General features: G+C 41.9%; 2 protein-coding genes across 2 annotated transcripts in view; both read right to left on the bottom strand.

The window, feature by feature from the left end:
* The window catches only part of CPA6 (carboxypeptidase A6), a 206,632-nt gene that overhangs the window by 57,346 nt on the left and 122,833 nt on the right, over positions 1–26,453 (bottom strand). The window contains exons 3-4 of the mRNA XM_075589028.1: positions 6,145–6,269; positions 170–284 (exon numbers count right to left, since the gene is read on the bottom strand). Coding sequence (XP_075445143.1) covers positions 170–284; positions 6,145–6,269 — 240 coding nt within the window. The remainder of the gene's footprint in view (positions 1–169; positions 285–6,144; positions 6,270–26,453) is intronic.
* Positions 16,756–18,931, bottom strand: LOC142488831 (uncharacterized). The gene is made up of 2 exons (XM_075589170.1): positions 18,171–18,931; positions 16,756–17,807 (listed from the first exon to the last, which is right to left on the bottom strand). The coding sequence occupies exons 1-2, from the start codon at positions 18,265–18,267 to the stop codon at positions 16,756–16,758; spliced, it is 1,149 nt and encodes a 382-aa protein (XP_075445285.1). The 5' UTR covers positions 18,268–18,931.

The raw sequence follows: 26,453 nt of genomic DNA, 5'->3' as shown, positions 1-26,453 counted from the left end.
CATTATCCACACCTGCAGTATTGAGCCTATATTTTTTGTCAGTGTTTTTTACATTGCTCAAGTGAGTGGTTGCAAATGGAAGCAGCATCTCTGCAGAGACCTTGACTCGCGTACTTTGCTCGAAAATTAAGTGGGAGAGGTTCCATAACAGTGCATTGTACAAACATACCTCCTCCAGTGGATGGTACACTTCATAATCATATCTTGAAAATGACCTCCGATTTCTGCCTGGTCTAAAAGCACTTTGCTCTTCAAGTGCTTTCTGCAAATTACTGACTAGGATCCTAAAGAAGAAGAAATGCATATCACTAGCAATATAGATCTGAAATACAGTTTTACATACAAATGTCAGTTTTAGACCAATTGCTACCTTTACAAAACTACAGACATTAAGAAAACTATTCCCCCCATTAAAAAAATAAATAAATTGGTAACTTTAGAAACTCACCCATCACCCGCATTAATCCCTTAACATATGTGACTGCCATGCGCAGAAAATAAAATGTACTTAATTTCCAAGAAAACCACATAAGAGTATTGTTTCTTGAAGTACTGTATCATTATGTTCTGATAAGCCAATTACATGGGCAAGTTGTTTACAAAAATATAATTTTCTTTAGAGGAGTAGTAACACTAAGGAAAATGTGCAGAATTAGCAACACTTCAAAATGAAAAAACACGTACTGTATGCACTATTTTGTCTAATGTGCGGCTTTATAATGCTAGTGCAGTAACTGCTTAGGATTACTTAGTAGGAGTGACCTAATTTGTAAGAATTCAACATACGTTTAATTGATGTTTTAATTTAGGCTCTGGGCCTGACTTAGACCATTACAGCTGCAAATCCCAGACAAATCCATGGGAGTTTCCAAGCGATAGCGCCCCGATCAGCACTATCACCAAAAATGAATAATCCCCTGAGACAGAAATCAGCTCCCCCAGTAAAAGTTTTACCCCAAAATGTAGACTGCTCTTTGTATTTCTTCATTACTACTAAAATGAGGATTTTACAATCAAATGTGATCAGCATATTAAATACATGTTAAAGCAGCAGTCTGCGCTGCACGGTTTTTTCTTTACACGTATACATTTTTTTAATTATAGCCCTAGTAGGTTTGGGCTATTATTCTGTCCTCCTCCTGTGCAATAATCCCTGGTAAGGGCAGGTTTGCCAGGAGTAAATATAGGTTTTCCCCACACACTGTGATTCAGTTGGTCAGAGAAGGTAGTGCTCAGGCCTTGTGTCAATGAGAGGCACAGGGGTGGGTCTACTTGATCTGTACTAAATAAACTGCCACTTCCTGTTTTAGAGAGTTCCTCTCCACCTTTTGAGAGAGGATAGTCTGTTCCAGTAAGCTCCAGGGCTCTGGTACGGTTGAGGCCCTCCCTCTGGGAGAGGGGAGAGATATTCCTCTTACTCCACAAGGAAGAAGAGCAAGGACAGCTTCTAAGAGAAGAGCAAGGACAGCTTCTAGGGCCCTGACTAGGAGTGGTGTCCAGGGACATCCTGAAGGTGACAACCTTTGAGTGCTGTGTGCTGTGATAAAGACTTTGCTAAATCAAGGACCAATAAAGAACATCTGCTTTTATCTATACCTCCTGCCTGAGAGTGCAGTATATTGGGAGGAGGGGGACATAACTCTTTTGCAGATACTCCACCCCACACAACTGGGGGCTGCACAAAATGGAGGCGCTGCACCAGTAAGAAGAATTCGGGCACAGCCCCAGAAGCCTGTCCTGTTATCCCCCATGTCATCGCGGGAGACTCAGGGCCCCCTGTTACCAGCAGTTACGCACCAACAAGACCCATGTAACCAGAGTGCTATTTCCCTTAGGAGACCCTATGTGAGATTGGGTACGGGAACCAGGGTGTTACATAATTTATGTTAAACAAGGGGTGCTCCAGACAAGACCTAAACCGCAGTGCTACAGAGACCACCTGGATCCCGAGATATTAACTTTGGAGATTCCCTTAAAGGAATTATTGTCCAGGAGAAACAATATGGCCACAAGTGCCAGCCTCATTCTGGTGACAAACAGACAGATGTAACAAACCGGCACTCCAGTGATCTTGGTTAAGGAAGCAGATTTATTGGAAGTGGATCGACCGCTTAGTCCTCACATGGAGAAAGGCCAATGTGAGGACCGAAACGTCGATCCACTTCTAATAAATCTACTTCCTTCACCAAGACCACTGGGAGTGCTGGTTTGTTATGATTTATGCCTGAGGATTTCTGTGCACCCTGGTGGGTTTCCCGGTTATTGTGAGTGCTCCTACTGGCTCTCATTACAACAGACAGGTGTGACATCATTATGAGATGACCCTACCGTACATATTTTGTTTGTGTGACCACACAGCTGTATTTGTACTGGCAAGAGCAAATAAATAAATACAAATTATATATAAAGCACAATATTACTCTGACAATCTTCACCAGACTACAAAAACAGCTAACTTCTGGAAGGTTATCAACAATATATTCCAGCCTTCTAGCCATCAACAACCAAGTAAAATTAATAAGGGGATAATTACTCTGACAAATCCCACTGACATTCAAATGCATTCAATGATTACTTTGTGGGGTGTGCTACTAACTTATTAGCGAAACGCAACCCAAACTACAAACATGAACCTCATTCTGAGAGTACCCCTATAGCCCTACCCTCTCCCAACAATGCCCACAATTTTTAATTTGTCCCAGTATCCGAAGAGGAGATTACACAAGTGTTCCTCAAATTAAAACTAAGCAGCCAATGTGGACCTGACTTACTGCAATCCAAGTTCTTAAGACTTGGTGCCCCAGCCATTGCCAAACCAATTGCTTCCATAGTCAACTGTATCCTGTCTGCAGGCTATATCCCTAAGACCTGGAAAACTGCCAAAGTTGTCCCAATCTTCAAAAGTGGGGACAAAAACACTCTCTCAAACTACAGGCCAATCTCTCTTCTCCCAATACTATCCAAAGTCATGGAAAAATGTGTTCACTCCCAATTAAGCGATTACTATACCAAGACAAATTTCCCTAGTCAATTTCAATCTGTCTTTCTCCCCAAACACTCCACGGTAACTACCCTGATAAAAGTTTGCAATGAAATCCAGTGTGGAATTGAACGGGGTCAACTCACTGGTGCAATATTCCTAGATTTTGCAAAGGCTTTTGATACTGTTGATCATGTTATCTTGCTTAACAAACTCCAGTGCTCTGGAATAGGGAAACATGCTTTAAACAGGTTTCATTCCTACCTATCAGGTAGATCCCAACATGTGTCCATCTCAGGCTCTAACTAGCCTCCCTAAGTTTGCTGGTCAGAAAGTGTATCGCACAGCAGATGCTAATGCCAAGGTGGTGGGAAGGGGGAGAAGGGGGGATGTGGTGGGAAGGGGGAGGAGGGGGAAGGTGGTGGGAAGGGGGAGGAGGGGGGATGTGGTGGGAAGGGGGAGGAGGGGGGATGTGGTGGGAAGGGGGAGGAGGGGGGATGTGGTGGGAAGGGGGAGGAGGGGGAAGGTGGTGGGAAGGGGGAGGAGGGGGGAGGTGGTGGGAAGGGGGAGGAAGGGGGAGGTGGTGGGAAGGGGGGGAGGGGGAAGGTGGTGGTAAGGGGGGGAGGTGGTGGGAAGGGGAGGAGGGGTGAGGTGGTGGGAAGGGGGAGGTGGGGGGAGGTAGTGGGAAGGGGAGGGGGGGAGGTGGTGGGAAGGGGAGGGGGGGAGGCGGTGGGAAGGGGGGGGAGGCGGTGGGAAGGGGGGGGGGAGGCGGTGGGAAGGGGGGGGGAGGCGGTGGGAAGAGGGGGGAGGCAGCACCGATCGCGATATAAGTGGATCGCATTAGAATTTTTTTGCCATTAACTTATAGATGCTATCAATTTAGTATGTCTCGTTTTTGCACGCGATAATTGCAATACTATAGAATAACAATATAGAAATAATGTACAATTGTATTGTTTCAATCTTTTATTGATGCATTGTACAATAAAGTAATCATGTTGTAAAGTATTCATAAATACGAAAATTGGGAGTCGCGCTTGCATCGCGTTATAATTGGATTCGCGTTGTAACGGAAGGCGTTATAACGGAGTTGAGCTGTACTTTGGATTTGGGTAAAAAAAAGAAGTAAAAACAATAATTTCAATATGGATAATCCTCTTTTTATAACTAAATATAATCCAGCTTTCTCTAAATTAAAAAAATGCTCTTAATAAACACTGGAGAATAATTAAAGAAGATCTCATTTGGGACATGTTATGGGAGATAATCCAAAAATAAACCTTAAAAAAATCCAACACCTAAAGCCATTAGTTAGCTACCTTTCAAGCCACATGGTAATTTAAAATGTGGCAAATGTGTAGTATGCAAATTCATGAACCCAAGCAATAAATTTGCTTCCCCATCTGGAAAAATAAACCAAGTGAATGAATGTATTAACTTTAGGTCCACATTTATTGTGTATTGCATTACTTGCCCTTACGGTGTGAATTATATCGATAAAACCAGAAGAGAATTGAACACAAGAATTAAAGAGCATGTTATTGTAACAACATTAAAAATGCCAAAATTAATTTACAAAATCATAAAGAATTACACAATTTGCCAAAACATTTTTTACTATCCCATAACGGTTATGTAGAAATTCTTAAGTTTATGGGTCTTGAACAGGTCATTCTGAATAAGAGGAGGAGGAGGAGATAGGGACTAAATCCTGAAACAAAGAGAACTAAAGGTTTAAATGAACAGATAGATCTTGTCCCATTTTTATAAGTTTATCTTATTTTTATATATACAGCTCAGCCCCGTTATAGTGCGGACCTCGGGGGCCACCCGATCCAACCGCGCTATAACCGGGGTCACGCTAATTTTAAAAAAAATGGCTGCCGCGCGCCAGATCGGGAGGAGGGGGAAGAGGTGGAGTGAGCTGCCGGCAGCCGCACACATCCCCCGCAGCCACCGTACTTCCCCCAGCATTCCCTTTGCACTTCCCCCAGCAGCCTCACTTCTACCAGCACCGATTCCCCCCCCCCCCACCCCCGATCCTGGCTCGCTCCCCCGCTGACTGTAGCGGCGCCGGGGGGGGGGGTATTGGGGAGACACTGACACTGGAGGGGAGGGGGGGTGGAGGGGAGGTGAAGGGGTGGAGGGGAGGTGAAGGGGGGGTGGAGGGGAGGTGAAGGGGGGTGGAAGGGAGGTGAAGGCCGCTCACTCACCCATCCGGCAGGTCCCACGTGGATCTGAGGCGGGAGGCAGCGTGTTGTGGCCGCTCCCCCGCTGTGTCCCAGGCGCCGCCATCTTGGGTACTCGGCACCGCGAGGCAGCCTGCCTGGCCACTGGCTGTTCCCCCGCCGGGGAAGGGGTGAGTTGTAGCGCCGGGGAGGGGGGGCATGTATATGTGTGGGGGGGGAGAGGTGGGAGATATAGAAGGGGGGTCTCGCACGGCCGCTGACACTGGGTGGGGGGGGCGCTGAAGGGGTAATAATAGTGTGTGTGTCCCGCTGACTGTAGCGGCGGGGGGGGGGGGGGCGGGGTGAAAGCGCGGGAGACACGGGGAGAGGAGGAGGTGCGCGCGGGTGCTGCTAACACTGTGAGCCCCGCTAATGTAGGTAACACCCCCCTTACTCGTGTGTGTGTGTGTGTGTGTGTATAGAGCTGCTGTGTTTTGTGTGTGTGTGTGTGTATAGAGCTGCTGTGTTGTGTGTGTGTGTATAGAGCTGCTGTGTTGTGTGTGTGTGTATAGAGCTGCTGTGTTGTGTGTGTGTGTGTGTGTGTGTGTGTGTGTGTGGCCCGTCACTCTGCCTCAGGCCAATGAGAGGTGTGCGGGGGCGGGCGGCCCAAGGGACCAATGAGATTTCCCCTAGGGACACCGGACATCCAGGCAGGCAGGCATACAGTGCTTTCACTAATATAGTATAAGATTTAACTCTATGCCCAGGACATACTTGAAAACGAGAGGTAACTCTCAATGTATTACTTCCTGGTAAAACATTTTATACATAAATAAATGATGACCTTGTTGCTCATATAAGATTAAAAAAAAATAAAACATGATTTTAGCGGAAATTGCTGCTTTAAGGCACCTGTACACAAAATATTTGAGATCTATGAAGTGGTGGCTGCTTATTTAACGTACTGGGGATATTATAAGTAGAAGATTATCTTACCTGTATTGGATATTGGCTTCTCTCAGGTAAGTGAGCAGCGCACGTGAACTGTTGCTAGATGTATGCACATCTGTTACTGTGCCTTTCAATATGTTGCTGATGCTGCTGGGCTGCCACAGATCCACCTGCAGTGCAGGAACCAACCTGTAATTCATATTCATGTAATGTAGACAGTGATAAAGTCTTTATTTAGCTCCAGCTATTACTTCCCTTCCATGAGTATGTGCAAGGGGTCCTTACATGTAAATGTGCAGTGCCCAGTGCATGCACGGAGGGGCCAACACCATGCCTGTTTGAGCATGTCGCTAAGCAGGGAGTAACTGAAGTGTCAGTTTGGTTTAAGAGCACTTTACCAGTTGCAACTCATTTTATTAGTATGATGCCTGCCACCTTCCTCTTTATCTGGTAGTGTAATGCCAAAAGGGTTCCTTTTTAATGTTTGCCCAATGCCCCTAAACCTCGCCCTCCCTGTTTTTGAATCTTTTTGTAACTTATTTTACAGGGATACATTTGGAGCATAGTGACAATTGTAACTTATTGTCATATAATGTATTCTAGTCTTGTTATCGTTTTGTAACGTATGCTCATTTTCATTCTGTGGGGGTTATTCTAGTAGCGCCGATTTGTGTCAATTCCTGTGAAAAGAGCCTTTTCCAATCGGATTGGCATGTTTTGCTATTCTCTAAATATTTTTCACATGTCCAATACATGCGGAAAAGGCTTTTTTAGAAGTGGTTTCATTCCGGGTCTGCAAATCCGGGCGGAACGCACAAACGTGCATTTTTTGACAATTACAGTAGCTGAATTCTAGTAGCTCTGAAAAGTGCAAAAAGCTAAATCGCTTCAAACAACGCGCATTTTTTCTCTTGCAACCTCAGAGGCAAGATAGGGCTTGGGGGGAGGGGGAGGAATGGCAGAGGTTGTGATTTCTGATCCTGTTGGGTCGGACACCGGAACCCCCTTATCACAAGGGTCCTTAGACTTGTCAGTATTGGTCTTATGGAAATAATTTAGGAGGTGTGGGGTATGACCTTTAAATATACTTGGCGTGAGCCGTTTGCTGCCGTTAGTTGATGTTAAAGCTGCTCTATTTCAATCTGAAACTCACAAGCCCTTTATCCCCTGTACCCAATTTTCCTACTTCATCTGTCCAAGAAATGTCTGTGAAGTGACTGTATAACCCTGTTCTTTTATTGTAATCATGTATTTTTTATAACTCTGTGCCCAGGACATACTTGAAAACGAGAGGTATCTCTCAATGTATTACTTCCTGGTAAAACATTTTTATAAATAAATAAATAAATACTTTGCATTTCTATTACCATATCTCCCAGGGTACCCCTTTATGAAATCAAGTGTCTCCACTTATGTTATTTGGAGGGGATATATACTTGTACACACAACTGGAGCGCCTCCACCTCGAAACAAAGCGTTAACCAAAATGTACTGTGATCACAGTAGGGAAACAAGGACTGTCACATCTCCGTATAACATGGATTCAGGTTGGCAATACTGTACAAAAGAGTATGGCTAACGTTATCCTCTTTTGGAAATCCTATTAAACAGTTAGCTGCCTGAGGGTCAGAAACACAGCAGAGCTGTATGCTGTTCGACAACCTGACAGTCGGAGTGATATTCTGATCTTGTGGTTAAGACATTCCATCATTTCTCAATAGTTGAGTTTTAACTTTCCTATAAAATGTAATTAAATACTTAAATGCTACTACATTTTCTACTAGCAATTGCATGAACAAATATTCTAATAACAATACATACAGTATATTGTACGTACATGTCTATTTTCTATTATTTTAAATGTACTGCTAACTCATTTGTCTTCCTATGGTGAACCCTTCAGGTTAGGTGACAATCCAAGATGAAAACACTGCTGCACATGAGTTATGATTACACACTTTATACAATAATACAGCTCAACCCCGTTATAACGCTGTGCTTGGGGTCCAAAGAATCACATCGCGATATAAGTGGATCGCATTAGAATTTTTTTGCCATTAACTTATAGATGCTATCAATTTAGTATGTCTCGTTTTTGCACGCGATAATTGCAATACTATAGAATAACAATATAGAAATAATGTACAATTGTATTGTTTCAATCTTTTATTGATGCATTGTACAATAAAGTAATCATGTTGTAAAGTATTCATAAATACGAAAATTGGGAGTCGCGCTTGCATCGCGTTATAATTGGATTCGCGTTGTAACGGAAGGCGTTATAACGGAGTTGAGCTGTACTTTGGATTTGGGTAAAAAAAGAAGTAAAAACAATAATTTCAATATGGATAATCCTCTTTTTATAACTAAATATAATCCAGCTTTCTCTAAATTAAAAAATGCTCTTAATAAACACTGGAGAATAATTAAAGAAGATCTCATTTGGGACATGTTATGGGAGATAATCCAAAAATAAACCTTAAAAAAATCCAACACCTAAAGCCATTAGTTAGCTACCTTTCAAGCCACATGGTAATTTAAAATGTGGCAAATGTGTAGTATGCAAATTCATGAACCCAAGCAATAAATTTGCTTCCCCATCTGGAAAAATAAACCAAGTGAATGAATGTATTAACTTTAGGTCCACATTTATTGTGTATTGCATTACTTGCCCTTACGGTGTGAATTATATCGATAAAACCAGAAGAGAATTGAACACAAGAATTAAAGAGCATGTTATTGTAACAACATTAAAAATGCCAAAATTAATTTACAAAATCATAAAGAATTACACAATTTGCCAAAACATTTTTTATTATCCCATAACGGTTATGTAAAAATTCTTAAGTTTATGGGTCTTGAACAGGTCATTCTGAATAAGAGGAGGAGATAGGGACTAAGGGCCTCATGCAGTAAGCGTTGATAAGGGAAATATGGCCATGTTATAGCCAAAATTGGGTTTGAGATTCAGTAAGCGCCGATAAGTGCTTCATATCGCCAGGTTTCGGAGCCGATAATTTGGTTATGGCCAGTCGCCTGCCGATAAGCCTGTTTTCGACACTGATCGCCACTTTTTTAAATCGGCTGGATTCAACAAAAAAAAACAGCTTATCGGGGCTGATCGGCACTACGAAATTGAGATGTTATGGCCGATTTCTCCCGCCAACTAAAGTTGGCAGTTTGGACGGGAGAACGATCGCTAAGGCTGCCGGAACGGCACTTAGAAAAAAAACATCTTCTGTACATCAATGGAAGTCAATGGAGCGGGGACGTATAACAGTATAGTACTGTTTACGTTTCATTGCTCACAATACAAGGGGGATTTGCATTACAGTGTGGGGGCATTCCCTGCATTGTGTCACAGCTGATGTGTCTTATTTGCATAACATTCGACTTTTACATGTTTTCAGCATTTGCGGGTCACATTACTCATCATGTGATGATGTGGCAAGGGAAAATACTATACTACACTCTTAAAGGAGAACCTCACATCATATCACACATTTTACTCAACTCAGCGACAATTATTTACATGATGTCACACATGTCACACATGTCACACATACACAGTATATTCATCTTCCTTTACATTACACAATGCTTGTAATGTGACACGCATCTTTAAACGTTCATGTACATCTGTCTTCTCATGTTTACATATACTTTTGGGTCCTCCCTATTTTCATGACGTCACTTATTGGACGCTCAATCACATTGCATGTTTACATTGTAACCGTTGCATTACAAGCACTTCAACCTAACTTATACACACATGTACAGTAATTCATCATTGGGACACCTTGTAAACTCATTCTATACCAACTATCCTCCTTACACAAATGCATGCATATGCACACGACTATTCATTGTTGCCAACATGTCACAATAACATGGATAATTACACATGTTACACAAAACTTTTCCCACGTCAATCTCAGCCTTTTTGTCTCATTACATGACTGACTCTTGCGTTCACAAGTGTTACATGCATTGCACATGCAACTATTTATTTGCAAGCAATCTTTGTACAAAGCTTCACGTCACATCATTGCCAAATATCATCATTCCCTGCAGAATACACACAACAAATACTTAGAACAACAAGTGCACACAGCTTGCCACAGAAGTACTTTATTATGTTAATGTAACACCTTGCATTTTACTATGTCACCTGACATCATCACATACCTATTTAAAGGACGCACATTACCTGCTCATTCACAGCTACTCATTTCAAAATGTTGCGAATGTTTAGGAGACGCAGGAACATTCTTTTCTATGACATGCTTGCTGATCAAGAGAATGATATAGGGCAAGGTAGGGACACACCGAGGGACAGTGACAGTGACGCGGATACGACAGGGACAGGGAGAGGGACAGGCCGAGGGACAGGTAGAGGGACAGGAGATCAGAGGAGAAGACAGAGGAGACAACTTGTGCCTCGTCCGCGTCTGTACAGGGAGAGAACCCTGTTAGATGGGATGAGTGAGGAGGAGATTGTAAGTCGCTATCGTTTGAGTTCAGCAGCAATCTTAGCTCTTTATGAGGAGATAAGGGGGGATTTAGATTTTTTCACAGCCAGAGGTCGTGCAGTCCCTGGGCTTGTTAAAATGCTGTGCTCATTACATTATCTTGCTTCCGCGTCATACCAGACAACTGTGGGCATAGTGGGCGGGGTCTCGCAATCTACATTCTCGCGGGCCTTGACCCAGTTTCTCTATGCACTCAATAGACGCGCTAGGAATTATATTCATTTTCCTACAGAGGCAACAGAGTGGCTGGAAGTCAGGACTGGCTTTTATAATATAGCAGGGATACCATCTGTGCTGGGTGCAATCGATTGCACACATGTTGCTTTGATTGCACCTAGTCAGAGTGAGCATGTGTACCGCAATCGGAAGCACTACCATTCACTCAATGTACAGGTGGTATGTGATGCCACGATGAGGATAATGCATGTGGTACCCAAGTTTCCTGGTTCCAGTCACGATTCCTCTATCCTGAGGAACTCTTCAGTCTTCCATGCGTTCGAAGAGGGACATTTTGAACCTGGTTGGCTGCTGGGTGAGTACATATTTACATGTTCTAACACAAAACACATGTTGATTTAGGAATGTTGGCATTGTACAATTTGATCACTAATGTCAGCTTATGTGTGCTCCATTCATTATAGGTGACTCAGGATACGGAATTAGGCCGTGGCTCTTGACTCCGGTGCTAAACCCTCAAACTGAAGCAGAGGACAGGTACAATGCAGCCCATATATCTACAAGATCTGTTATAGAGAGGACATTTGGCCTACTCAAGACCAGGTTTAGGTGTCTGGACAGAACTGGTGGGGCTCTTCTATACAAGCCTCAAAAAGTGTCTGATATTATCCTTGCCTGTTGCATTTTGCACAATGTTGCACTCAGGCACAATGTACAGTCAGACCTAGCTGAGGCTTTGGTAGACGAGCATCCCACCCATGTAGCTGCTGAAAATGAACAAACAGCCAGTGGTGGCCAGACACGACAGAATCTCATCAATTCATTTTTTTCTTGTAAGTACAAACTCATATGTTCCTAGTACTACTTTTATAGTTTAATTATGTTATATTAACAATAATGTTTCTTTATATAACCTTCTGTTAGGACACAGATGAATATGGGTTGCACACCTTTCTTTTCTCTGCTGTGTGCACAAAGGGATGTGGCACCGGTATGTTATTGTTGCACAGGTTATATAATCCCTCTTCAATTGTACTTTAGTTGTGTGTATGTGAATACAACTTGGGTAACAAAGCAATAATATTTTAGCATTGTGTTATTCCTTATGCTAAGACAAAACACATATTATGCCCATAATCATTCATGCTTCTAGTATGCTTACATACAATGTTATTGGTGCAGTGTAACATGTACATCCATATGATGTGTACACCAGGCTGATTTACATTTTGAATGTCATGAAATATACATGGTGTTGTACATTTAACACCAAATACACACTTTGCTGTGTTGTTTACGGTACTGAAGATGGCATGTCAATGTTTGCAATTTATATATTGTTCCTTTGCATTATAGGTATATCTCCAGTATGACTGATCATGGTATGTATATTTGCTGACATCTCTCATAAGATGTGGCTACCTCAATCTTCCTATAATTATTGGAACTAAAAACCCAACATATTGGTTTAAACACAAATGTTACATATATGTACTTTCTGTATCATGTATATGCATTTAGCTACTCTTGAGCTTTCATGTGCATTGTATTACAAAATGATTACTCACATTTCATCACATTTTATGTATGTTTCCTTATAATTTCCATTAATGTAATATAGAGGTGGTTGGAGAAAAGGGGATAACTGTACTTATTTGTTTACTTACGGGAGCACATTCATCACTAGCATAGACACACTTTTTAAGACAACTGTTTGTGTCTCTATCAATTGGTGTAGGATCCATGTATAACACCGACAAATGATAACACCAGCTTTATTATGGTAGCTTATATCATCATATTGACTATACTATGTATTTCTAAACGATTAATAAACACAGTAAACTATAGTTAGTTAGGTTAATGAAATATACACAGAAACGTACTTCATAACATGATGGTGATGTCATATTCAGAACATCATGCATTGGAGGGGACCATAACATCTGGCCAGTAACATTATTTGCTACAGTCCCAAACCATTTTATCTACATACCCATGTAACAAGAGATTTTAAAAATAAATGGCTACTTGGTTGTAAGTGTCCTTTACATTGGGAGAAGGAGTGGCTCAGTGAGTAAAGACACACACTGGCACTGATAGTTTGAAGCAGGGGAGTCTGGTTCAATTCCCGGTGTGGGCTCCTTGTGACCTTGGCCAAGTCACTTTATCTCCCTGTGCCTCATGCGGCAAAAAAACATTTGTACGTTCCACGGGCCAGGGACCTCAGGCTGAAACATGTGTCTGTAAATCGCTGCGTACAACTAGCAGCCCTATACATGAACATGCTCATATTATTATTATTATTGTTACATAGTTTCGACAGTCATATGTTCCATTACATATTAGAATACACAAATGTGTTAGCAGAGTGGGAATGGTTGTTATATATAAAACACACCATGTCATAAAATGTTAGTAGTCATTAAAGAACACTCAATAAAAATTCATGAGGCACTCTTTTGCAACATCATTATGTTAATTAAGTGCTTATGCAATATAGGCATAAGGGTATCACATTTTTAATTGTTTGTTAATAAGCGCTGCAAGCAATATAAAATTAGTTCCATATGTAGTATAGTAGTCGGTGGCTCCTCCTCACAATCATCTCATATAAAGGTAGACTCTTCTGAAATCATACATTGATCCGATTGTATCTTCCCCGACATCTCTGAAATACAGCAAACACATGATGGTCAAAGATGGCACCTTACTAGATATGCATCCGTGACAACGCGTTACGCAGCTCTATATGATTGTGTAGATACACACGTCAGTCACTTATATGTTAGAAGTAAAACTGTTCATCAGTATGTAATGTTTCTTTAAATTTGTAGCAGGCATAACTATGTATAAGAAGTGAACGTTGCCTGTATACTGAAAGATGTGCGCGCACATCTTTGTGTGCGCACGCACTTCACGCTTGGCTCCACTAACTGTTAGCGCATGCGCAAAACAAAGCGTACGTTGTGCGTTCAATACATGTTGAAAATAGCAGTAAACATAACATCTTTATTTCAAATACAATGAAGACGAAACTACATTTGTTCTAAACGAGTACATCTGTATTCTTTTTAAACAGACGTGTTTGAACAGAAAGCACGGCCGATAACACAATGCGCAAATGCAATACGTGTGACGTCATGTTAAGCCAGCGTGAAACGCACGCTAACACTCCTCCCACTCAATTAACATTCGGCTAACGCCCAGGGTACGCCTACAAACACTGAGCCGCACGCATCACACACTGCAGTTACCGTTACTATAACAAAACATGACAGCCAATAGGCTTTGAGGCGCGCACGTCGCTTGGGGGCGGGACTTACATCACTAATCCTTTTTAAGGACGCCTTGGCCCATGACAAGGGTCCCACGTCATACGTGGTGGACCCGGTTTTCAATGTTGTAGATGTTGCATGATAACAAAACAGGTATGTGTTAGAGTAATGGTAAAATGTTGCTAATATGTTTAAAGGGATAGGAAAGTACGTATATTTATTCCGTCAGCAATGTGTACTACTCTTTCAGGTCCTACTATATTGTATTAGGAAACAATTTGTTTGTGATCGCTACATGTTATGCAGTCTGCAATGTTACGCTGTATCCACGCATTGAAAGTGAAAATGGTGGTTACAAAAAAAAAAAAAATTTAAACGCAGAGTCAACGCATAACGATTGTTATATTTACCATTCTTCTAGAATTAACTCTTCTCCTGGCTGCAACTGGTCGCTCCAGAAATGCAAGGCATTTTCATCCACGCTTAACCCAACCGCTGAATCCAGTATGGCACATATCTCCTCCAGGATGCGCTCATAGGAATCGCCACTGCTTTCTTCAAATAATTGGTCGGGAGGTAGGTTCATTTCTTCCGGTTCCCATTCCAATGCATTTTCAGCTGAAAGGCTTGGTACATAATCATAGTACTTTTGTTCTTGTACAATGTGGGTTTCAGGAATGGAGGCTGCAGATATTGCAGCACGTATCGATTCAAACGGATCAGTAGTAGCGGATACATTGCTATTGCCATTAGGAATAAATATGCCTTTCACGACAATATAAGTGCCGTCTTTCAGGATAAATTGTTTTTCCGGGGCAATCTTCCAGAAACCATAGGTGTGTTGTAGCTTATCCTGGTTACGTTCAAAAAAGTCATTACTTGATAAAGTGAATCTTATTGAGGAATTAAAATTCCGTGCATGCTTACGGTCTTGGTAATAAGGATATTTTGCTCGAATGAAATCATCGATTTGGCGTGTGCTTGCTTTCTGTCCGCGACTGTTCAAGATGGCTTCACAGATCATGTACTTATACCCTAAAAGGGGATTAATATTGTTAACGAATTCATCAGCCATGTCTGAGTAGCACAAAAGCTGTGTGCAGGTCTGTGTTATTTGCTCATCAAAATGAATGTGCTGAATGGCTAACAAACTCCTGTTTTTCCTTGTCAAGGTCAACAAAAGTAACTACTTTGACTCCTTATTTCAAACGCCAATTGGATTTGTTTGTCTAATTGGGTTAACAGTTGTGGTTCGTGATATGGGACTGTGGGAGAAACATTTCTCCTTCTTTTATCTCGTTTGTGAAAAACATCCCTAGACTGTGAATGCGTTCACATAGTGTTTTTTTGAAAACTAACAAAGACCAGTGTGTGAAAATATTTCTTAGCCAGGCATATCAGTAAAAACACACCTGCAAAAAGAAATGTTTTTTCCCCGCTTACATTTCTGTGTGTATGTGAAAGTCTGGTTAACTCCCTGTCTGCATGAGTTTAAATACGTGTGTATATATATATATATATATATATATATATATATATATATATATATATATAAATATATCTCTTATAAAAATATATATATATTTATATATAATATTTTATTTTTTTTTATATTGCAGGAGTACACACAACATTGATGGCATTAAGTATACCTTGTATGAAACCTATTTAAATGGTGAGAAACATGATTGAATTAAGTAATAAACATTTGTTTAAGCACAATACTGTTAGAGTCTCATACTTAGGATATTTCTCAAACATTAGGCCTGTATTATTAAAATAGTGTTTTCACAAGGAAGCATGAAGTGTATTAGTTTGTGTATACCAGTTTATATAGTACTATATATATATATATATATATATATATATACACATATATACACATATATACACATATATATATATATATATACATATATACACATATATATATATATATATACACATATATACACACATATATATATATATATATACACATATATACACATATATATATATATATATATATACACATATATACACATATATACACATATATACACATATATACACATATATATATATATATATATATATATATATACTCACACACTCACACACTCACACACTCACACACTCACACACTCACACACTCACACACTCACACACTCACACACTCACACACTCACTCAGTGTGTGTGTGTGTGTATATATATTATTATACATTCTGAGATGTTATAGAAACGAACACACAACTGATTAAAGGACAAAATTACAATGGCCAAGCAAGGCAAAGGTAAGTAATAATTTACACATAATCCTGCTGTACACGTACAAGAAAGATGTTTGCACTTACTTAGGTGTTTTAATAATTGCATGTGACTAATATGCATATGCAATTCTTACATCAATTAACACACCCAAATGCAATGTTTTGCTGCAAAGTCAATGGCAGCTTCTCTAAACTTAGCAACTGGCTCCTGGTGGACCATTACTGAACAGACGATTACAACATAAATATTTATAACACAATTAATTATGAGTGTTAACATTTCCAAAACTTCACGTGTACAAGAACATAGTTGAAAGTTTGGAAACAACACAGTCTTCAGCATACATACAATAGTAATTAGATAATCTGAAGTCAACAAAACAAGGCCAAAGACATATTTTCTGAATTATAACATTTATTTTTTTTGTTCCTTTTGCGAGCGAGTAACAGGCCTGCTTGTTGTCTCTTGAATTTTCCTTTTTCTTTTGCCACCAACTTTAGGCACAACAGAGCCACTTTGAGTGGCCTCTGGCACTTCACGGGCAGGGCTTGTGGCCAGTGACTGTTCACCTACGGGGCTTGTGGCCAGTGACTCACCTACAGGGCTTGTGGCCAGTGACTCACCTACAGGGCTTTTGGGCAGTGATTCACCTACAGGGCTTTTGGGCAGCGATTCACCTACAGGGCTTTTGGGCAGCGATTCACCTACAGGGCTTTTGGGCAGCGACTCACCTACAGGGCTTTTGGGCAGCGATTCACCTACAGGGCTTTTGGGCAGCGACTCACCTACAGGGCTTTTGGGTAGTGACTGTTCACGGACAGGGCTTGTGCCCAGTGACACATGTGAGCAAGTTGGTAGACACTGCACAAGTGATGGTTGGTCTGTTTCATGTGTTTCTTGTTTTGTTTTTGTCGCCTCCTTTGTAGGTGTCTGCTGCTGAATTTGTACAGATGGCAGCGGTAGGATGTCATCAGGAACCTGCACAGCAATGTCTGCTACTTGACCGGTAACATTTGGGCCTGGTGAATGAATATCAGATGAATGTGGTGAAAACTGACCTGCATGAACAGATCCTGGCTGGGAGGTGTTGAATTGTGGTACATTAGTCATTCTCCAGTAATTAGCTTGTGTTTGCTGAACAACTAATGCTTCGAATGAGGTGTTGATTTTTTGCAACTGTTTAGGCACTTCAATGAAGACTCTGTGGAGATGTGCCAATTGTGATACTGTTTCTTCCTGCAGTCCAATCATCCTTTCCAGCACTGTCATCATGTCTGAATGGCGACGATTTTCTGCGTCCACTATTTTTCCCTCTGAAGCTACAATTGCATCGTATGTGGAAGTTGATGGACGATTTGGCGGTACAACAGTTTCTATTGGCACCTCTTCATGGTCACATGATTGTATTTCAGTCTCTTCTGTGGCGTCATCCTCATCATACTCATCATCCTCATCACCATGATGTTCTAAAAAGAAATGTACACATTATTAAATGGCATGTTAATGTATGCTGTGTTACTATGTAATTGTACTGTGTCCTAAGTAACACCTAACATGTTAGCATACGTTTTATAACCTCATTAAAAACTACCTTGACTTACGAATAATGTTTGGACTCAGTATGAAATATGAATGAATGAAAAGTTGCTCTAAACTCAGAAGTCCTACATGATAATTAACATCACTAACACAATACATGTTGCCTTACACTTAATTTTCACTGACACTAAGTAATCCTATTTAAAGAAGATGTGCAAAACAAATAATGCACATGACAACATAACATATAGAAGAGCACATATTATATGGCCAGCAAATGATACACTCACCTTCTAGTAGTGTTGAGCTGGCTGACCCAGGTGAAGACACTTGTTCCATCTCAGGTGACACATGTCCTCCAGGGGCAACTATATATAACAATAACATTAGTTTTACATTTACATGTGTAAATATTGAACAAACAGTTATTGTATGTTCTGTATTTATGAGTATCTAACAGCATCATTTCCTTAACCCAAAATGTGTGTGTGAAAGTGAACATAAATAGTTGTAATAACAATGTACATGCCTGTGTACTTAGAACTTTTGAGTTCCCTAACATACAACATACTATGGTTCTGCAGTAATGCGTGAGGAAAAATACATTAAATTTGTACCTAAAAATCATATGTTGTGTAGTGATATCAGTATCATAATGTACATAACTATCATGAGATGACCATTCACAATGGTTATCATGAAGGTGGTCATATTGCAAAAAGTGTTGTTTTTGGTAGAGGATATGTGTGGTACATTAATCGAAGATGTGGCACACCTGAATGTGGCTGTGACTCAACAAGACAACACATGCAGTGTGTGATAATGTGTCTTTCATAGTAGTTCAACTATAGATATGAGTGAACTAATGTGTGACGTACGCTTTGATAAGTAATGAGTTGTTGGGGCATTTAGTAGCTAGAGTTAAGCTTTCAAATGAGTGTGATTAACTTCAGTTGTGCTATTCAGGTTGTAAGAAAGGTATTCCCTTCCCCAAAAAGCCTAATCAGCCACACCTTTCAATGACTTGAAACAGGTGCAAATGGTGTGAACTAAGTTGACCGTGAAATGAGGCTGTAATTAGTGTGTGTGCTGAACCCCACCCCCTCTGTTGAAGTGTATGCTGTGATGAGATATTAATTGCAGCTGCTTTAACACAATGGTAGATGAGCTAAGTAGTCATCTGCAGTGTTTAAGTTATGAAAACAATGACATAACATATGATACGTGTGCCTCATTATGCTGTCTGTATATGACATAAAGCAAAAATGGACCTTTTCATAAGCAACTATAGATGTGTTAGTGCCAGTGATGTTTGTAGGCCGTTACATGCAATTTCTTTGATGCATGCTTAAAATAGGCAGTAATGTCATGTTTGTCGGAGTAAAATCAATAAAATACACAATAATATGATACATATTTCTGTTCTGTACCTGTAGCTACTAATAATTTCTCATGAACATGTGTTACACATGTGTACTACCCTGTTGTTCCCCATCTTCGCCCACCATCAATTGCTTCCACTGCAGCTATGCATTTTGGGAATTCACATGTAAATGAGCACGCAATGGCACGTGCTATATTAGTTACTGCTTTTAGTAGGACTACTACATATATGTCTATTTTGAGATATATATATACAGAATCAGACATATACATATATAGATGCAGGTATGCTTATATTGTGAAGACAGTATAAAAAGCAGTGTAAATATGCAAAATAACTGTAAGCAACGACACGCCTAGTACAGTAATATTTATCACCTGCTGGAAATTGTGACGGATAAATTCCAATGTCACGGTCACCAGCCAAGCCTTCCACGACGACGGTAAGTAATTTTGGCCGAAGCAGCTCCTCCAATGGAGTCAATATGAGACGTTGTGGTGTGGGCCCACCTCCAGTGCCAGTAGCATGCACGCGTTGGTCTTGTATTTTCTTTTTCAATTTGGACCTAATATCATCAAATCTTTTCCGACAATGATACTTGTCCCTGACACTATTCCCACAGGCATTGACACCAATGACTATTGTGTCCCACATTTCTTTTTTGCTTGCTGCACTTGTCCGCCCTTGAAAAACATATAAAAGATATGAGGTAAATTAATAATAATATAAGCACCAGTTTCCTACACTGCTAGCTGTTCCAAGAGATAGCAAACATGCTGTTTTATGTGTAATATGTGCAGCACATGAGCATTCACTACTAAACCTATACATGTAAGCAAGGTTGCATTCATATTGTATGCAGTTCTGGCAAATTGACCGCCTGTGTTTATTTGTCCTTGTAAGGCATGATAAAAAGCTGTGTTTCCACACTAATGAACATAGAAAGATATTGTGTACCCATATTTGCATATGAACAAAACTCAGATGATCTAGGATCACATGTATTTGAATAATAAATGTAAAGTTACACTTACCTACTAAATGTCCATAGAGACTGTCATAGTGCTCCAGAATGCCAGTGACAAGAGCCCTATTTTCCTGGTCATTGAAGCGAGGATTACGTGGCTTCTCCACACGTTTTTTCCGAGCAGGTTTAGGGTCAGAGCTTGGCTGGTGCTGACTGGACTCTCCTTCTTCCAATGGAAGAGCCTCCAAAAGCTGGCCACCAGCAAGCACGCCACCACCAGACACCCCATCAGCAACTGCGCCACCAGCAGCACTCCCAGCACCAGCACTCCCACTCCTAGCACCAGCACTCCCACTCCTAGCACCAGCACTCACACTCCTAGCACCAGCACTCACACTCCTAGCACCAGCACTCCCACTCCCAGCAACAGCACTCCCACTCCCAGCAACAGCACTCCCACTCCCAGCAACAGCACTCCCACTCCCAGCAACAGCACTCCCACTCCCAGCAACAGCACTCCCACTCCCAGCAACAGCACTCCCACTCCCAGCAACAGCACTCCCACTCCCAGCAACAGCACTCCCACTCCCAGCAACAGCACTCCCACTCCCAGCAACACCACTCGGTGCACCAGCAACATCACTCCCCTGAACAGAACGTTCACTCCGACGCGTACTCCCACGAGTAGCACTCCCACTCCCACCAGCATCACTCTTCCCACGCTTTGCGGGCATACTTCCAGCACTCACAAAAAACAGACAAGAAATGTACAGGCAATCACACGACCCACTTCCACATATAAAACAAGACAAAGATGTAAACAAAACAACAAAGGACAAAGCTCACCCAATACACAACAAGTCTCTCAGTCAATATGCAAATCTTCAATCGTCCAGCTCTGTGCGTCTCTCTCTCTCTCTCACTCCCAACAACACAGAGAATGATTAGCAGTACACGTTGCCTTTAAATATGGCGCGCAATCAAAAACATGCTTGTTTCGCCTGATTCAGCAAGATTTGTGATTGTGCAACCTAACAGCACCCCGCCACGCACGCCGATACACCTGTGTGTGATCGGCTCATCATCGTGAGAGTGGGCGGATTTGTTTTCTGGTTGATTTTGAATGTATTCGGCACTTACTGCATACGGAGAGGGAAAAACGCCAATAACATGACTAATCGATAAGCTTGCCGATTTCACATAATCGTCGCTTACTGCATGAGGCCCTAAATCCTGAAACAAAGAGAACTAAAGGTTTAAATGAACAGATAGATCTTGTCCCATTTTTATAAGTTTATCTTATTTTTATATATACAGCTCAGCCCCGTTATAGCGCGGACCTCGGGGGCCACCCCATCCAACCGCGCTATAACCGGGGTCACGCTAATTAAAAAAAAAATGGCTGCCGCGCGCCAGATCGGGAGGAGGGGGAAGAGGTGGAGTGAGCTGCCGGCAGCCGCACACATCCCCCACAGCCACCGTACTTCCCCCAGCATTCCCTTTGCACTTCCCCCAGCAGCCTCACTTCTACCAGCACCGATTTCCCCCCCCCCCCGATCCTGGCCAGCAGCCCCGCACCCCAGCCCAGCACCGATCTGCTGGGGTGCAGGGTGGGGAAAATCGGTGCCGGGCTTGGGGGGGCCAAGCCCGGCACCGATTTTCCCCACCCCGCACTGATTTCCCCCCCCCCCTGCCAGCAGCTCCGCACCCCAGCCCGGCACCGATCCTCCCCCAGTCCCGCACCAATCACCCCCCCCCCCCAGCCCCGATCCCCTCAGGCAGCCCCACGATGCTCCAGGAGCTGACACCGGAGGTAGGGGAGGGGCGGGTAGGAGGGGGGGGGGCGGTAAGGGGGGGGGCTGTGAGTGTTCTGTGTGTGCAGTGTGCTGTGAGTGTGTGCAGTGTGTTGTGAGTGTTTTTTTTTTAAATTTGTTTTTTAATTTCGGGGTCCATGCTCAAACCGCGTTATAAGCGGATCCGCATTATAGCGGATCATGCTATAACGGGGTTGAGCTGTATATATATATTTTAAACTTGTATTTTATTGTTCTTTTTTCACAAGTTATATTTAGGATGAGGGAAGGGGTACACAAGAAAAATAGGTAGGGGAGAGATGGGGGGAGGTACATTTCCATCTTTTCGATACATCCATTTATACTTTATTACACGTACATTTGCATTTCCTCGTAGTTCACATGACAGTCACAAATTGTTGTGTTAGAGAGAAAATAAATAGAGAATCTTTAAACATTTGCATCCCAGTACATCATCCATGGCGCCCATATCTTCAGGTAACCTTCGTATCTATCCTGAATTAAACTGGTAAGTTTTTCCATTACCATAATATAGTTTCGTTTGTTTTTTTACCTCTGCCATTGTCGGTGGGTCAATCTGTTTCTAGTTTCTAGCTATTACTGCTTTGGCTGAGGAAAGGATATGTATCATTAGTTTGTCTATATTCCTCTCTAGATCCTCTATTGGTTTTAAGATTAGTACTGTCTCCATGTTCCTTGGGCAGTCCAGTCTCGTGATTCTCTTGATTAGCTTTTAAAATTTTCTCTAGAATAATACTATATTGGGGTAGGTCCACCAAATATGTTTAATAGAGCCTATTTGGCTGCAGTTCCGCCAGTACAGTGGGGAGAAGGCCGGGAAGAACGAGTGGAGTCTAGCTAGGGTGTAATACCACTTATGTCATATCTTAAGCTTGATTTCCCTGACTGCCGAGCACCTAGATGCTCTAGCTGATCTCTCATATATTCCCAGCCACTCGTCCCTCTCTAATGGTTGCCAGATGTCTTTTTCCCAGTCTAGAGTATTTTTACTTGGTTGCTCGACTTTGTGTGATCAGAATTTGGTATAATTGTGCTATAGTACTGTACTTTTGTGATATTCACTTGCTGAGTATAGATTCTCGAAAATTGTCAGAAGTCTAAAAACATCCTGTGTGGGTTGTATTGAAGTGGCATAGTGCCTTATCTGAAAATATTGGTATAAATGCATGTCTGGTATGTCAAACTCTTCCTTTATTTCCTGGAATGTTTTAATCCTATCTGATTTCACCACCTCAAACCTTTTTCTCTCCATATTTTATATACCTTTGATTGGAGAGCCAGACCAAACCTTGGGTTAGACAGTATTGGAGTCAAGGGTGAAGGAATAGATTAAACAGATCTAGCCCTGCAGACTTTATCCCACAATTTTAGAGAATGCGAGATCACTGGTTGTACCCTGATAGATTTGGGTCTCATCTCCTTTTTTAACCATAGTAACGTCGCATTGTCCTTCGCCTGAGCCTCTGCTCTTTCTATGTCCACCGATGCAAGCAGATAAGATCAGGAAAACAGCCGCTCCTCGTACAAAACTAAGACTCGTCAGCAAAAATAGCTAAAAAAAATACTTTATTTAACTACATAAAACAGATACTGGATCCACAGACAAAAAACAACCTCCTCCCACGCGTTTCGAACAAAACTGTTTTTTCTCAAGGAGTACTCCTTGATTTCCTGATCTTATCTACATGCCTTGTGACTTCACGATCAGACAGACGCCATGGAGGGATGCTGATCACCCACCTGGGTGCAACGCTAAGCCAGGATACACTAAGGGATGGTACAAATCGCGAGTAGAGGATTACTCTATACGAATATATAGGACAAAGTATTTATGCAGCTGCGCCATTATATTTGGGCTATCAGTTCCCTTATTGGCATACCAAGCGTGTCTGCACTCTTGTCCACCCCTGTTCATCTCTCCTTACTGGCTTATCTCCGATTTGCTCCACACTGAATATTTTACTGTCTTATGGTAACTTGCTGCGGAATTCCATTTGTCCTGTGAGCTTATAGACGTTTTTTTGTTTTCCTATGTCCACCGATGGCCTCGCTCCCTCCTCCATTGACCTGTATATCCAAGCTGCTTCATAGTATTTCATTTGGTCTGGTGGAGACATGCCCCCTAGTATTGTTGGTGTCCCCGTTATTCTTTTCTTTAATCTTGGCTTTCTACCATGCCATATAAAATGTGTTCTTTCTTTTTCTAGCTCTTTCATATCTTTTTGTGGGACTGTGACGGGTAGTACCTGAAATAAGAACAACATCCTGGGTAGTGTATTCATTTTTACGAAAGCTATTCTGCCTGTCCATGATATTTGGTGTCTGTCCCAGGTCGTTAGATTTTTTTTCAACTCTTTAATAAGTACCGGGTAATTTGCCAATAGAGTTTATCATATGTCCCGTTATATGGACTCCCAAGTATTTAATCTTATCTGGTTTCCATTTAATGGGAAATTGCTTTTTCATAGATAGTTGTCCTCTGCTGAAATATTTAAGCTTAGAGCCTCTGATTTGGTGGGATTTATTTAAAAATTTGAGTGTGTACCAAATTCTTCTACCATATTGAATAGTTTTTGTAGTGATGTTTTTGGGTTTGTGAGTGATAGTAAGACATTGTCCGCGAATAGGGACATCTTGCATTCCCTATCTCCTATCGTTACTCCCGCTATGTCATGGTTCCCCCTTATTTTGGATGCCAGAGCTTCTATGCACAGTGCAAACAACAATGGAGACAGGGGGAATCCCTGTCTGGTGCCATTTGTTATTTGGAATGGAGCAGAGGTATAGCCTGAAGTCCGCACCGTAGCTGTTGGGTCTATGTATAGAGCCTGCACTCCTACTGTATAATGAAGCTGTTGTGTATTCCCATTTTATTCATTACCTGAAACATAAAGGTCCATGCTACACTTGTCAAAGGGAAGGAGAAAAACTGGAAGAGCACTACTGTAGGTATCAAAAAAGTAGAAAGGCGGGTGCGTATCCCATAAAAAGATTATTTATTGGTCATGGAAAAACAGGGCAATGGAGAGCCCTACCAATGTTTCACGCTTCACAGAGCGCTTTCTCAAGGTATACATATCACAACTTTATTAACACACATATATATATATATATATATATATATATATATATATATATATATATATATATATATATATATGAGACAAAATGATATAACCAGCCAATACTAACAGCTCACATGCGATCCACCCACTTTGATTACTAATGGTCTTCTGATGTGTATACACCTAATCACTATATTCAGACACAAAGACGACAGTGACTAACTCCGCCCCCAACTACCAATCCGGAGACATGTGTGGTCTAGCAACCCCCAGTAGTACGGGCTTGCGCAGTAACCAACTGAGGGAGAGTCCTCAATGTCAATGGAGGCCGTGGGGCGTGGGGAGAGCACGTTATCAAATGGACCTGACTGTATACCTCACTGGGGCTCTAAGTGCGCGCACAACTGCGCTCTGCAAGACACTAGTCCCTCCCCGCAGTGGGAGTAGACACAGTGAGCTCCGGACCATCGGCGGAGTGTGCTTGCGCAAAACCAACCGTCGCGTCAGAGGCTCACAGAATACCCGAAGTGTGGGGTGGGAGAATGAAAAGCCAGAGCTTGGCGCAATTGGGGTATTCTGTGAGCCTCTGACGCGACGGTTGGTTTTGCGCAAGTGCACTCTGCCGATGGTCCGGAGCTCACTGTGTCTGCTCCCACTGCGGGGAGGGACTAGTGTCTTGCAGAGCGCAGTTGCGCGCGCACTTAGAGCCCCAGTGAGGTATACAGTCAGGGCCATTTGATGACGCGCTCTCCCCTTGCCCCACGGCCTCCATTGACATTGAGGACTCTCCCTCAGTTGGTTACTGCGCAAGCGCGTAATACTGGGGGTTGCTAGACCACGCATGTCTCCGGATTGGTAGTTGGGGGCGGAGTTAGTCACTGTCGTCTCTGTCTGAATATACTGATTAGGTGTATACACATCAGAAGACCATTAGCAATCAAAGTGGGTGGATCACATGTGAGCTGTGAGTATTGGCTGGTTATATCATTTTGTGTCTATATATATATATGTTAATAAAGTTGTGATATGTATACCTTGAGAAAGCGCTCTGTGAAGCGTGATATGTTTGTAGGGCTCTCCATTGCCCTGTTTTTCCATGACCAATAAATAATCTTTTTATTTCTACTTTTTTGATACCTACAGTAGTGTTCTTCCAGTTTTTATCCTTCTCTACTAGCCTACCCTTTGGACAGAAGCACACCTGGGGACCCCTCACCTTTGGATCGCATGGACTGTGCAGCACTCAGAGTGAGTCAATCGCTTGCTACATGTTTTCCTGTTCAGAACTTTATTTAGACAATTGGTACGTTATAGGGTGTTAT

Source organism: Ascaphus truei, chromosome 2, assembly GCF_040206685.1.
Source record: "Ascaphus truei isolate aAscTru1 chromosome 2, aAscTru1.hap1, whole genome shotgun sequence".
Classification (NCBI taxonomy): Eukaryota; Metazoa; Chordata; class Amphibia; order Anura; family Ascaphidae; genus Ascaphus; species Ascaphus truei.
This window is presented reverse-complemented; position numbering and strand designations above follow the sequence as displayed.